Below are 14,820 nucleotides of genomic sequence, written 5' to 3'. Positions count from 1 at the left end.
TGCTGCTGCTGCTACTGCTGCCGCCGCGGACTCTCTCTACTCCTATCCGCACTTCCGCAGCCGCTCAACACTGCGCATGCGCCGCAATGTGTGAGAAGTAGATACGTCATCGGTGAGATTTTTTTTGCTATTATTTTTTGCTCGTGAATTGTGTAGTTTTAAGTATTTTTAATAATATTGTTTATAGAATATCTAAACACATTATTAGTAAAGAATATATTTATATTATTATTTTAATATGAAACAATGTATGCCATGAGTGTTCTAGTGCTTGTGAATGGTCTGTTTTTTGTTTTGTATTTTTTAGCTTGTGGACATTTTAGGGTTAAACCCATTAAACTCCTAGCACGTGGGACAGGAGTTTGATCTGCTCTCTAAATAGATCTAGTTATTGTTCACTTTTGTACGATTTTATTCGTAGCTGTTGATTTCTCTCTGCACAGGCTCCTGTTTTATTAACAATAATTTGACGTCACAGCGCCGTGACTGTCAACGTTGCAGACATGGAGGAAGTGAGAGGTCAGTGCTGTCTAAGCTCTCATCTGTTTTCATTCATTCTTCTTTATCATCTCTTCTAAAACTGAGACCGCCGATCTCATTAACCCCCAGTTGTTTATCCCGTCTTATCATCCTATAGTGTGTGTTATAATAGTGTGTGTGTTAGACAGAAGGTGTGAGATGTTGCAGGCGTGGTTTTGTCTGTCTGTAGTAGCGCAGGAGAGAGGAGACTCGGTAGAATGCGGAATCCGGTGTTCTGACAAGTTGTGATACCTCGTCAAACCGTGCTACCCTAGAGTATATTTAAACGTGTTTAAAGGTAAAACTACAAAAACACGATATTAGAAAATGCTCCCTGCAGAAGTATATTAAGAAGGCTATTAGAATAGGGTAAATCACTGTATTAGGTGTAAGTTATGGTCATAAAGGTGATTAGAGACCATATTTTTATGGTGTATTTTTGCCATTATTATTTAAATTGCAATGTACTGTTTTTTAACATTTAAGTATGTGGTTTAATGCACCCAATGACAAACGTAATTATCATAAAACACATGAAAACATTAAAAAATGTGGGTCGGCGCATGCGCACTGCCGTTAAGAAGCACATATCGATGGATAGCATAACTTGACAGAACACCAACAGTATAGTCTTGTGTACCAGTCTTTATAGTTACTGACACAATATTACACAAAACTCCATTTATTGATTTCGTGAGTGAATAATGAAACACTGAGATAATGGGACGCTCTAAATATTTATTAATTACTTGGCTAAGTATTTTTTAGCTTTTTACCGAGTCCCGAGAGAGGGAGCGCGAGCGTCCATCGCACACTTTACTAGACTCCCTATCTCCCTAGTGTGGATTTAATGCATTTACTCAGCTTAATGATTTATATGCTGTATAAACTGAATAAAAGCTATAAATATAACAAACGTTTTAATCTAGAGTGAAGCACGGTGATGGGATTTTCACTCTGCAGTAGAAACTGAGAGCTCAGAGCTCTAAGCCTTTATTCTGTCCACAGTGTTCCCACTGTCCTGCGTGGTCCAGAACTACGCCTGGGGGAAGGTGGGGCAGGACAGCGAGGTGGCTAAACTTGTTGTCGGTGGAGACCCGCAGGCTGTGATAGAGAGCGGAAAGCCGTATGCTGAGGTAAGAGGTGGGGTTCTCACCGCTGATGGTCTGTATGATATACCCCTCAGGACAGGTTACGCTGAGTTTAAATGATGCTTGCTTACCTATAGCTGTTTGATTTGACTATGTCAAATATATGTTGTATCTGTTATTGTCGTAGGAGCCTTTTGGCAAAGGCAGCTAGGTCTGATTTCTATTTTTATTAATGAAAGCATCATGTGAGACTGTTGTAAAGGTCACAAGTGGCTCTTTAAATAGCCCAAAGAAAAGGTCACTGAAAGGGCTGTATTAACATTTGTCTTTTTTGTCTTGTAGTACAGGCCCTACATCAGGGCACAACACAAGCTTTTCTTATTTACCTTTTATAGTAGGAAAACATAATACACTTGCTTCAAAGTATTTATGGACATTTGTAAAAATGTATCATGGCCGTTGTATTAGGAACAATGTTAAACAGCCAGACCACTTAAAGAAGCAATGTGGTGTGAAATAGACCTACTACACTACACAGTAGTGTAGTGCCAGAAATTAGTACAAAAGTACAACATTTTTTGCTTCCAACAGGCTTACAATGCTAGCGATATGGCGCGTTACATTGTCCATGCAGATACATTTGTACACCATTAACAAACTCAAAGTAGCTCCACATTCTATTAGTAGAATTCCAAGGCCCCCAACATTTAAACGAGGATAGGTGATTCGTCTGTGCTCATTACTTGATTTATTGTGATAAATGTCAGGGCCCTCAAAATTCTACCAAAGAAGGGTAAAGATACTTTTTAGTTTGTTAATGGTGTAAAAATAGTGCTTTCTATGCACTGCCCCATTGCTAGCATTGTAAGCCTTTTGTGAGCATCTGCAAAAAGTGCTGTATTTTGGAATGATAAGGGTGAATAAAGGTGGACTATTTGACAAAAATTTTAACTCCTTATTATGTTTTACTACACCTCAAGTCCATTTCTTCATTAAAAGACAGGCACATGTATTTTTTGGCAATTTAAATGGCTTCGATAACACCTAGAATCAAAGCAAACTCCAGCTGCATTACCTGTGTGCAGCAATAACTCATGTTACATGACTAGCCAAGTGCCAAAAAATAATAAGCTGTTTCCGGTTATGGAGAAAATTTCCATTCAAAAAGCTGTGAAGTCCAAGACTTCGCTAAATCCCTGTCTGGGAAACTACAACTTAATGTCTAGGTTTGATTCTAGATTTGATATTTTCATTTGGAATCTGTTGCTGGCCTGGTAAAACATTGTAGAATACAGTAGTTTGTAGGAAAAGATAAATAAAGATTATCTTCAGTCATAAAGGAAAACTGTTTTAAAAGATTCAAATATGAAAGATACCTTGCCTGAGATGTGGGATATGTCACAGTCACAGACAATCATTATGTAAACAATCCCTTGGGATGCAGTTTACAGATACAGAAGGCCAGACTGTAGCGTTGAAACACAATCTTGAAGAAAGACTAGATTAAGACAAATCTGCTCAAGATCCAAAGGACAATACTCTATCTGTAGAATGTGCTGGTGTCAGCTTGTGTGGCTGCCATTGGAACTGACTCCCTCGTCTTTATTGATGGGACTGCGGACAGTAATAACAAGAGGAAGCATTGTATCTGCTTAGATCCCTCAATCCTTCTGGGATGCTTCTTACAGCAGGACATAAAATAAATATGCATGTAATAAATATGTATTTTTATACTGCAGCTATGGATGGGTGCCCATCCAAAAGGCGATGCCCTCATCAAAGACAACAGGATATCGCAAAGGACGCTGGGGCAGTGGATTGCAGATTACCCAGGATGCTTGGGGTCCAAGGTCAAAGACACATTCCAGGGACAACTCCCCTTCCTCTTTAAAGTGCTGTCTGTCAACACTGCACTCTCCATCCAGGCACATCCCAACAGGGTGAGTACAGAGGGGGGTATATGAATAAAGAAGTTCCTATATACTTTAACATACAGGACTATAACACTGCATACTGTAATACTATAACGCACACTAATAATGCTTCTATTTTCTGAAAAAAAAAACTGTCACAGGAGTTGGCTGCCAAGCTTCATGCCCAGTTTCCTGAGCACTACCCTGACAATAATCATAAGCCTGAGATGGCCATCGCTCTCACACAGTTTGAAGGTCTTTGTGGATTCCGGCCAGTGGAGGAAATCATCGGCTTTCTGAAAGGTATGTATTAAACCTATAGATTTACAGGGTACAGTTATACACTGAGTTATACAGAGTGTATACAGTTATACACTAGCAGCCCTGCGGTGTCTGACACACATCAGTAATCAGTCTACACCTGATCTCACATAATACTGAAGTTTAACCCTTTATTTAGTCCTGTGTAGAAGCCCCTTTGGTAGCAATTATAGCTGCTTGGAAAGTCTTCTTGGCTATATACACATGTATTTTGGGCAGTTTAACCTATTCTTCATAGCAAATCTTCTCAAACCCCTACAGATTGAATTATGTGCATCTATATGCTGCCCTGTTCAGGTCAGTGCTTTGACTGGTCGATTTAAGGACATTCAGAAACTTACTAGAAAGTTTCTTTTGTATTGTTCTGACACACACTCAAAATAAATTGAGTATAGAAATAGGTGACAACATAATTGGTTGGAGGAGAGAAGTCAAAATCATGAAGAAAAAAAAATCATTATCAGTGATTTGCAAATTAGTCTATATATACAGCTCTGGAAAAAAGAGACCACTTCAGTTTCTCTGATCCTGCTCTGATTTCTCTGATTCTGCTTTTTATAGGTATATGTTTAAGCAAATGAACATTGTTGTTTTATTATTATTATTATTAACTACAGACAACAATCCTCCCAAATTTAAAATAAAAACATTGTCATTTAGGGCATTCATTTACATAAAATGAGAAATGGGTGAAATAACAAAAACTGCATATTGGCATGTTCTTCTCCACCAGTCTTTCACACTGCTTTTGAATAACTTTATGCCACACCTGGTGCAAAAATTCAAGCAGTTCAGCTTGGTTTGATGGCTTGTGATCCTTCATCTTCCTCTTGATTATATTCCAGAAGTTTTCAATTGGGTAAAATCAAAGAAACTCAGCAATTTTAATTGGTGTCTTATTTTTTTCAGAGCTGTATATCACAGTGTGTACATGTATACATGTACACTGGTCACATCACAGACTCTGCAATGTCACATATTATTAAATCATACATGTCATGTTTGATCTTGTTTGAAACAAACATAAAATGGCCCCAGTTCTCATTTCCCCTGACATACCGAGGAGTATATTATATCTGCCCAAAATTATTATTTTTCTCCAATCCTCAATACACATTCTGCATTATTAACAGCATGTCATATTGGAAAATTGATGAAAATCCCTGTATTATTTAACATAGCAGTAACATAATATAGAAAGCTGACAAAATCCTGCAATCTACTCTACTGATCAAAAGGATCATTTTCTCTTTATTTTTTACCATTTAAGCTCTTCAGGTCCAGATAATAACTGGAAATGGTACAAAATCCAGCATACAAAATTTTGCAGGGTTTTTTTCCCTCCCCAATTTAGCTATGCCCTTTATCCAACCCACTCAGCTGCTGGGAGGGGACTCAGCTCAGATACATCAGCTTACAGATTTCTTGTGCTGACTGACCCACCCAGAGAGAGCATTTACTGAAGCATTTACACACCTACACACAGTACATTCAGACTTTCAACATAATACCCAGAAAAAAGGCTCAGAAACACAGATAACTCTGTAACTATTAAAAGTAGAAGCCACAGAGCAGTGAGAAATGTTTCCTACACCCACAGAAGACTCTTGGAAACTGAAAAAAATGGTGCAGAAAGAGGGTTTGCTGACCTACATGGCAACAATGCCTTTGACTCAGCTTAACACTGAACTAAGTCTCAGTTTTAACAGTGGAGAGAAATTTTATAGGTCTGACAGGTGAAGTAGTGCGGTAATAAAGTCATTGTTAAAATGAGGGAATAAAAACAGCTTGTCTGGATGATACAGCACTGCTACTGATCTAAGGGCATTCTAAACCTCGGTAGTGTATATCAGAAAACAACACAATATCAACACACTATAACACAGTTTTACCAAAATTGTGTGGTTCTAGTTAGCAGTATAAACCTATAATCCTGTTGGTGTGTGTGTGTTTCCAGCTGTACCAGAGTTCCATGCTCTGGTAGGTAATGAAGCATCAGACGAGCTGCAGAGCAGCGTGGGTAACCCTGGCCGAATCTCTTTGGCACTGAAGAAGTGCTTCAGCAGAATGATGAACTGTGAGAAGAAAGTTTTTGTTGACCAGCTGAACATGCTGGTGAAAAGAGTGTCAGAAGAAGGTGAGCCATCATGACATATACCTAAACCACCACCTCTTTCTTCATGCATTTGAGTTTAATCTGTGACTTAATAGAAACTTTATCTTGTTGTGGCTTTTCTTAGCGGCTGCAGGAAAAGACACATCAAGCAGTAACGGAGAGCTGCTGCTGCGACTCCACTCGCAGTACCCTGGTGATATCGGCTGCTTCTCAATCTACTTTCTAAACCGCATTGTGCTGCAACCAGGAGATGCAATGTTCTTGGGAGCCAATGAGCCTCACGCCTACCTCTCTGGAGGTCACTTTTTTTTATTTATTGAGAGCGAACTAGTATGTATTGCAGAAAGGGCAGGATTGTGAGATATGTTACAGAAGACAGGTTTATACTTAAACCTTTTTCATTTAACCAGGTAATCGTTATGAACATATTATTATAGTTCTAAATAAAAAGGAAAAATGGGGAAAATGAGAGAGAAATAAACAACCAGGAAAGTACAATTACAAACATGGAGAGGTATCAAATAATATATTCTTGATGCAGTCCTTAACCCTCCTGTTATGGTCATTTGTCAGGAACAGCAATAATGTTCCTGGGTCAGTTTGATCCAGTGCATGTTTTATTATCCAAAAGATGTCTGAAACCAAAAAATGCTAAAAAGCCGTGTGAATATTTCATTACTAACTCCATTACTAATGATTCTATCAATATTTAGTACAATGTTGTTTCTTACCTCTAACAGGTAATGGTTCAATTAGAAAAATTCACTTGTTTTTCATAAAAAGAGATGTTCGGACCTTTTTTCATACTTTACTACTTTGTTACTTTTAAAAGACCAACATATAAAACACAATAGTTGTACATAACATTGAAACATAACACTGCAAATGGTGGTTGCAAATATGTGAGATTTTCATATTATATGTTGATTACACTAATTAAAGCAAGCAAAAGAAGTTCATACTGAAAAAAATACTTTAAACTATTTTTCTTAGATCTTTAAATTTTAAATATGTGCCAATTTTTTTCTTTAACCTGAAACATAACAGGAGTGTTAAAAGCATTGACAGAAATCTGGATACGGAGTGTCCAGTTTTGGCATTGCTTCTAATTTGTTACAGTTCTTAGCCATAGCAAAAATGAAAGTAATTGATTTAAATAGATAAAGAAATGGCCTGATGTTGTATGTCCTTAGTTGAAGTCTCTTCCATAAATATGGGAGTGCAAAACCAAATACAGTTCAAAATAAACCAGAGTATTTTATAATGTGTATTTAAAGAAGGCTACTTTACCAAAGTGTTATGGATACAGTCAAACAGAGCAAGTATAGTCAATTGAATTGAAGCATTTTTAAACAAACATTTATCAATCCATTATTTATCCTGTGCATAAACTGTCTTCCAGACTGTATCGAGTGCATGGCCTGTTCAGACAACACAGTCCGTGCTGGACTGACCCCGAAGTACATTGATGTGAACACGTTGTGTGAAATGCTGAACTACAGTCCTGCTCCAGCCAGTGCCAAAATCTTCCCTTCAGTTCAGGACCCTTCCGACCCCTGCGTCTATCTGTACGATCCGCCTGTGCCAGACTTCACTGTCATGAGGATACAGGTGAGAAAAATATTTTGATGGCTTGTCATATGCAGAGGCATGCACAATTGTCAAAAGTTCTGTTAGTTAAGTGAGAAGCTTTGTAAAAAAAAAAAAAGAAAACATTTTATATCTGTTTTGTTTAGATTTAATTTATAGCAGGACACATACTAATACATACTGGGGCAATAAAGACAAGCTAAATGCATAAAGATTACAATCAATAAAGCACTTGTTTAGCTCTGCTCTGTATTAGTCACCGCAGAGTCTGGCCTGGATTTTAGCATAGGTGGCACTGTTTTTGCAGTTCTGAAATTGCAGATTTCTTGAAATGGTGTCAGTCAGCAAAACAAGTATGGTGACTAGTGTTTGTGGCCATCATTTTGTCACAAATCAGTTGTTGATAAGTAATCTTTTTCTGAAGCCAGTCCCAAATGTTACATTTGCAGTGTGAGTCTGATACGCGTCCCTTTACATCAGGCTGAAACACTTTTTCAGTGATACACAAAATAATGTTGGATAGGGTCACATTAAAGGTGTGTGAACAGTGTAAAACATTGGATTGGTGAGAAAACAATTTTTGGGCCATTAAACCTGCCGAGTAAAAGTGTCCCAAAATATCTAAAATATCTAATATCTAACAAATAATAATAATAATAATAATAATAAATATGACATTATTTTGACATTAATAGACATTAGATTTGTGTCTGCAGAGTTTATTAAGAAGTGGCAACACTGCTGGTCTCTCTCTGCAGATTCCCTCTTCAGTGAAGCAGTACACCGTGAGCCCACTGGACTGTGCTGGAATTTTGCTGGTGATCCAGGGTGAGGCCAGTGCTACCTCGGCTGCTGCCCTCGCTGACATGATGCTGCAGAGAGGTTCTGTGCTCTTCATTTCTGCCAATGAGAGCGTCACACTGCAGGTGACCTCATCGACTGGGATGACTATGTTCCGGGCCTGCTGTCTGCTGTAGATGAAGGGGGTCTCGTCTCTAAGTGTTGTCTTTCTCCTTGATGGGACACATCTGATTATACTACTGAGTTTATATGTTGATGTCAGACCCCTTAATGTTGCTTATTTGTGAGTGAATCCAAGGGAACACAACTGTTGAGGATAACTACTGTATACTAACTTCAGCAATATGCAGACTGAGAGAGAACAAACAGTAAAAAAGGCTTGACACCAAACACACAAACACATACACACCAGCACATATATGGGAACATTTACGGTGTCTTTTCCTCTTGGTCCTGTTGTTTGAACCTTTCCAGAAGTTGAGTTAGGGGTTTGACATTTGAATAACAGTGTGATGGTTTAGTAGAAGTGTTTATGAAGTGCCAGATCATATCTCTCTTTATGTTAAAGTATTATAAGGTTATTCCTACTTATGGGTGAGCATGACACACATATTCTTTTATCTGATAAATACCAAGTAAAAAAAATAAATATCTCAATTAGGGTAATCCACTTCAGCCCTTATAAAATGCCTGTGCATGAATTTTAAAACAATAGCACAAAAACTGCTCGGTTCTTGATTTTGAAGATCACCTCATTTAGAACATTTAGATTTGGGAATGCACATTTGCATGTTTTCTCTACTTTAATATGTTTGACTTAAAAATCAACCTGGTAGAAGAATTACATTTGTTCCTTGGCTGCGGTTTAATATTTGAAAACAGTCAGGTCTGATCGTCTACTTTATACTTTTAAAGGAGTTTACCACATCGTTTAAAAATCATGTCTCTATCATGTAGTGAAAACACCAACACACTATTCAGGGACGTTTTTAGTCATTTTAAATGATGTTAGATATCAGACAAATCACTTTTAATATTTTAATCTCAGTTTACTAAGATGTGGTAACTTTTTTTAATCAGACCTTTCCTGTGTTGGGTACATTTAAGCTATGTAACCACATTAAAATGTGGTTTAAAAGTTGCACATCCTACACTAAAATGTTTTTTAAAAATGTTAATTTTCTGACTTGAAAGTTGATACAGATACTTCCTGCCCCTCTTTTCTCCTCACACTCAAAATACTGCTTCTCAGCAGTTCAGATACTACAATATGAGGAATTACAGTTGTCCTACTGTTTGTTTACTGTAAATTCTGTACGTTTTTACCTGTGATTAACTGAGGCAGATTAAGCCTCAGGTCCACAACATGGACGATATTTATGTGAGCGCTACCTCCAGTGAAGGTTTGGAATGTAGGCATGGATTGGCATGGCAATGTATGGAATCTGCTGTGGCATGAGTCTGTCAAGGCTGTGTAACCCTAATAAAAACAGTTAGGTACTTATTCTCTTTTTGTCTCTTTTTTTTTTCATTAAATGCTTTAGCTACAGATATTCAGCTACAAAATATTCAGAACTCCCCAAAACCCTCAAAAAATGTTTGGATTGCTTTGGATTTTCTTTCCAGTTCATTTCTACTCTTTGCAATAAAGTAAATAACACAGTGCAAACCTGTCACATGTTTGGAGACACTTTTAATTCAGTGTATGTTCACTATGGAATTCTTTTGTAAACAAAAAAGTATAGAATATGTTTTATATTTTAGCCACCTTTAGTTTAGATGACAGCTTTGCACATCCTGTCATTTCCTCAGTCAGTTTTATGAATAAATCATCTGGAATGGCTTTCAGTTAACAGCTGTGCCTTTTTAAGAGTTAATTACTTGAACTTCTTGCCCTCTTAATGTGTTTGAGAGCATTATTTGTGTTGTGAAGAGGTATACAGTGAATAGTCCTATTTGAGTAATGTTCTAATCCATACTCAACTTAATCTAAACTAAATCTAAAACTATCCTTAAATACAGTCTGAAGACAGTCAAAAACATTAAAAATAGGAAATGAAGACCAAGAGTTACCGCTGTTGCATCAGTTACCAGCCTCAGAAAACACAAGTTAACAGCACCTCAGAAAATGAGTATTTTGGTTTGTTTAACACTTTTAAGTTACTATATATATACCTTATGTGTTCCCTCATAGTCATTCTGAATGTAAATATTCATTTACAATGTAGGAAAAATAAAAACAAAACCTTTAAAATTATTTTCATTACTTAGAACTATTCTAAAACAATAGCCTGCACAAGTATGTGATAAATAGGTTTTTATTCATAAAACTTTTATAAGTATTTGTAAAAACAGACAGTCTCACATATTGAACTAAAAACAGCTGCTGTGCACTAGACACCCTTTGTCTTGTCTAAAAGACGAATAACTTGTCCAGTGCCATTCACTGTGACTTTCACTGCCTTCTGGAAATTCTCACATAGATTACTCTGTCCTGGTAGTCTGACAGGCTTGACAGTTGCAGTATTCAGAGAGTCCAAACTGAATGTGTGCTGTTGAATGTGGCCAGCCGTGGGTCTGAGAGCCCAGTAAAGCTCCTGTAGGGCTTGTACATCAGCCAGGGCATTGTGAGCAGCATAGGAAACACCTAACACAGTCTTAACCAGGTTCTCCTGCTTGAAGCTTTGGAGGCCACTGTCTTTGAGAAGCTGGCGAGCCAAAGGAAGGCTGTCCAGAAAGCCTGCAACTCTTGCCTGGAAGACTGCTTTCAAGCCAAACTCGTCCAGAACTCTGGCCAGAACAAGGCAGTCAAAGCGCCGAATGTTGTGCCCCACCAAAATTGGGCGTCCAAACATGCCAAGGAAGGTTATGAAAGACACCAGAGCTTCTTTCAGAGAGTTGGTGAGCACAGGCCTGCGGTGCAGAAAGAGCCGCTGTCTCCGCACTTTAAATCCAGTGACTCTAGAAGCCCCAGGGTCTATTCTGCAGCGGGGGACCATGAACAGGTTTAATGTGTGACTGCCACTCACTGCTGCCAGCTGAACAATGTCACAAGAGGAACCTGGAGGAGGAGAAGGTCAAGATCATGTTATATAGTTACAGTGTGCAGCTTGATTAACACAATAAACACAATGATCTGGACACTGTGATACAAGGATATCTACATACCCAGACCAGTAGTCTCCAAATCAAAGAACACAGTGCTGGGAGAATCAGTCAGCTGAGTGGTCATGTCTGCAGTGACTGCAGTGTCTGAGGGTTCATAAACACAAAAGTCAAACCAGAGTGAACAGGTAAACAACTGATCAGCGCAGCACAACATTACTCAGCTGGTAATGTGTAAATGCCATATTTAAAGGCTGTTTAAACCTGCTGTTTTTAAACACTCTGCTGTAATCTTCTCGCTCTGTCTTCTAGTTTGAATTCCGCGGTGAGAAATATCGGGCTTAATACCAAATGCACACATCCCTCCTACCTAGTGCACTTACACAGTCCGTTCAGCACAGGATCGGCTGAATACCCATCAAGTGTGCTGTGCCTCTTTAGCAGGAGGCGGTTTGGGACCCAGCCCGTAGATCTGGGCTTCGTTCAAATGCATGATTGTCGCCATCCAGTGGTCAGGAGGCCATTGGAGTAAAGTTGTCATTTAGAAACAGATGTGTTCGTTGCATAATAAATATGTATAATATTGTATATATAACTAGTGAATCTCAAAACATTTGAATATCATTAAAAATGTCTGCTGGTGTTGGTCCACTGTGTTTTATCAATTCCAAAATCAGTACGGTGTTTTCCCGGAAAATCTTGTGTCCTGCTGAAAAATGAAATCTGCATGTCCATAAAAGTTGTCAGCAGAGAGAAGCATGAAGTTCTCTTTATGCTTCTCTCTGCTGACAACTTTATGCTTCTCTCTGCTGACAACTTTTATGGACATGCAGATTTCATTTTTCAGCAGGGCACACTGCCAAAAATATTATACTTTTCTGAAATACTGTTTTGGGTAAGCCATAATCATCAAAAGCCATAATCAATCAAAGAAATATACAATTAAAATAGATCACTCTGTGTGTAATTTCACATTTTGAACTGAATTACTGAAATAAAGTAACTTTTCAATGATATTATTTTTTATTAAGATATTGAGAGAGAAATTTATAGCTATAGTAGACACTGGTTTATGTCTGTTGCAGTTTTAGCTGGCCACCTGTCAGCAGTCGAATTTTGATTTTATATATTAAAATACCCCCTAAACTATTTAACTTGGAGCAGTTGTGAACCACTAACTGTTAGGCTAAAAGCTAATGAATATGAACACAATAAAACAGCTAAAAGCTAATGAATATATAAACGCCAAAAAAAGGCAAAAAGCTAAACGGAAAGAATATGAAAACAGTAAAAAAAAAGCTAAAGGTTAATGATTATGAACACAAAAAACGGCTAAAAGCTGATGAATATGAACAATAAAACAGATAAAAGCTAATTAATATGAACACAATAAAACAGCTAAAAGCTAATTAATATGAACACAATAAAACAGCTAAAAGCTAATTAATATGAACACAATAAAACAGCTAAAAGCTAATTAATATGAACACAATAAAACAGCTAAAAGCTAATTATTATGAACACAATAAAACAGCTAAAAGCTAATTAATATGAACACAATAAAACAGCTAAAAGCTAATGAACACCATAAGACGGCTAAAAGCTAATGAATATGAACAATAAAACAGCTAAAAGCTAATTATTATGAACACAATAAAACAGCTAAAGCTAATTATTATGAACACAATAAAACAGCTAAAAGCTAATGAACATGAATGCCATAAAAAGGCTAAAAGCTAAACGCAAAGAATATGAAAACAATAAAAAAAGCTAAAAGCTAATGAATATGAACACAATAAAACGGCTAAAAGCTAATTAATATGAACACAATAAAAAGGCTAAAAGTTAATTAATATGAACACATTAAAAAGGCTAAAAGGTAACATTAAATGCAATGGCTTAAGGCTAGACCAAGCAGAGAATGCAAAAAGGGTGAATATAAACATTAGCATACCTTAGCATTAAAGAGTTTTCTGAGGTAAAACACTGTCAAAATTCGATTAGAATAATCATAAATGTTTATACAATACATAGTACTATTGTTTCAATGCGTAATCATTTCCAAACCTTTCCTGTGGCAGTTCTTTGTTTATAGTCGTTACACTTAGCTAACTAGCTACTTTTCTTTAATGATGTAATCCATCCGGTTAAATCAGGTGTGCTGTTGGTGTAGTTAAACAAATTGGTTGTGGTATTTACATCAGTAAATCATTGTCCTTATTGCCTCTGCTTAATCTACATTACTGCTAGCATATCCAGTACATACTAGTATAACCAGTGTCCAAGCCCACATTCATATAGATCTCACTTGCTCTTTTGACCTTGCGGAAATCCCTTTTGGCAAAAAAAAACAACATTTTGAAATATTTGCTGCATGTTGAAAGGATTTAAAAGTAGTGTTAGAAAAAAGTGTACAAAAAAGATTACACTTTTAAAAAAACATTTGAATGCTTTGTAGGTTTGTCACACTGAGTGACAGTCCTCATCTCACCTGAAGGTCTGTCTTCAATAGGTTTTAACAACAAAACAGCAATATACATGTAACATACACTGTGGTATTAAAAATGGCTGTGACATTCAAGCTATTGCTAATTGGTATTAACAGTTCCAAAGTGTTTCAAACTTTTTTTTCAGGGGGGACGTCTGAAAAATATTTCACACTTCTACTCAGTGATGAAACTCTAGCTATTTTAATAAATGCAGGCAATGAAATTACCGGACGACCACAGAGTTCAACAAAAAAAGTAGATAATTTAGCCTGTAATTTTCTCAGAGGACATCTGAGATGTTACCCCAGAGAAAATTGAAAGAGAAAATTACCCCAGGACCCGAGAAACTAATACCGTCCGGAAGGGGCTTTTGTCTGCATAATTGAATGCTTTAACACTGTTGTCACATGATTGGCTGATTAGACAATTACATAAATGTATGATTAGGTGTGCTTGGTGAGTGTATAAAATTTAAAGGAGATTTCACTAGAGAGAGAGCAATTATTGCCACAGCAAAAAAAAAAAACATAGAAAGCAGAGGTATTTAATATTCTAAGGATTTACTAAGGATTATTTTTTAATTATAAATTGTATCTGTATCTGGCTTAGTTTTAACAACATCCTTTAATAGATTTGCACCATATTGATTCTTACTTGTCTTAGAAGTCAGGGTTTCTTTTTTGCCTAGTACAGCACGTTTCCATCTCAGGGAAGGTGCTGCACTAGGCAATTGTTTGCTGCCAGTGTCAGCAACTGCTGTTCAGGAACTATTACTGGGGCATAAGGACTGTTCACTGACATGGGTGAGGGTTGGGTAAAACTGTACTGTAGAACACAAAGAAACACCACAAACAGATGATTAGGTGTAAATGACA

The 14,820-nt window shown here is 37.1% G+C and overlaps 2 protein-coding genes across 3 annotated transcripts; one reads left to right on the top strand and one right to left on the bottom strand.

Moving 5' to 3' along the window:
* The first annotated feature begins 21 nt into the window (after nucleotides 1-21).
* Nucleotides 22-9,841, top strand: mpi (mannose phosphate isomerase). The gene is made up of 9 exons (XM_007235184.4): nucleotides 22-112; nucleotides 444-519; nucleotides 1,528-1,655; nucleotides 3,350-3,550; nucleotides 3,685-3,826; nucleotides 5,802-5,981; nucleotides 6,085-6,258; nucleotides 7,363-7,571; nucleotides 8,309-9,841. The coding sequence occupies exons 2-9, from the start codon at nucleotides 504-506 to the stop codon at nucleotides 8,525-8,527; spliced, it is 1,269 nt and encodes a 422-aa protein (XP_007235246.2). The 5' UTR covers nucleotides 22-112; nucleotides 444-503; the 3' UTR covers nucleotides 8,528-9,841.
* Nucleotides 9,842-10,653: 812 nt separating this feature from the next.
* Nucleotides 10,654-13,691, bottom strand: trex4 (three prime repair exonuclease 4). 2 transcript variants are annotated; one of them, XM_022671895.2, is made up of 3 exons: nucleotides 13,524-13,691; nucleotides 11,520-11,603; nucleotides 10,654-11,412 (listed from the first exon to the last, which is right to left on the bottom strand). In XM_022671895.2, the coding sequence occupies exons 2-3, from the start codon at nucleotides 11,581-11,583 to the stop codon at nucleotides 10,745-10,747; spliced, it is 732 nt and encodes a 243-aa protein (XP_022527616.1). In that variant the 5' UTR covers nucleotides 11,584-11,603; nucleotides 13,524-13,691; the 3' UTR covers nucleotides 10,654-10,744. The 2 variants fall into 2 exon arrangements, with proteins under 2 accessions (XP_022527616.1, XP_022527615.1); XM_022671894.2 differs by lacking the exon at nucleotides 13,524-13,691 and adding an exon at nucleotides 11,721-12,008.
* Between the last annotated feature and the right edge of the window lie 1,129 nt (nucleotides 13,692-14,820).

This window comes from Astyanax mexicanus, chromosome 2 (genome assembly GCF_023375975.1).
Source record: "Astyanax mexicanus isolate ESR-SI-001 chromosome 2, AstMex3_surface, whole genome shotgun sequence".
Taxonomy (NCBI): Eukaryota; Metazoa; Chordata; class Actinopteri; order Characiformes; family Acestrorhamphidae; genus Astyanax; species Astyanax mexicanus.
The sequence above is the reverse complement of the archived record's forward strand: the minus strand, read 5'-3'. Positions and strand labels throughout refer to the sequence as shown.

Excerpts from the sequence above, each read along its gene's own strand:
- mpi (XM_007235184.4), top strand. Across the intron at positions 3,827-5,801 it reads AATCATCGGCTTTCTGAAAG|CTGTACCAGAGTTCCATGCT; the intron begins GTATGTATTAAA and ends GTGTGTTTCCAG. Across the intron at positions 5,982-6,084 it reads GAAAAGAGTGTCAGAAGAAG|CGGCTGCAGGAAAAGACACA; the intron begins GTGAGCCATCAT and ends GGCTTTTCTTAG.
- trex4 (XM_022671894.2), bottom strand. The coding sequence starts at position 11,817 with ATGTGTGCATTTGGTATTAAGCCCGATATTTCTCACCGCGGAATTCAA. Across the intron at positions 11,604-11,720 it reads AGAGTGTTTAAAAACAGCAG|ACACTGCAGTCACTGCAGAC; the intron begins GTTTAAACAGCC and ends ATGAACCCTCAG. Across the intron at positions 11,413-11,519 it reads TTTGGAGACTACTGGTCTGG|GTTCCTCTTGTGACATTGTT; the intron begins GTATGTAGATAT and ends CTCCTCCTCCAG.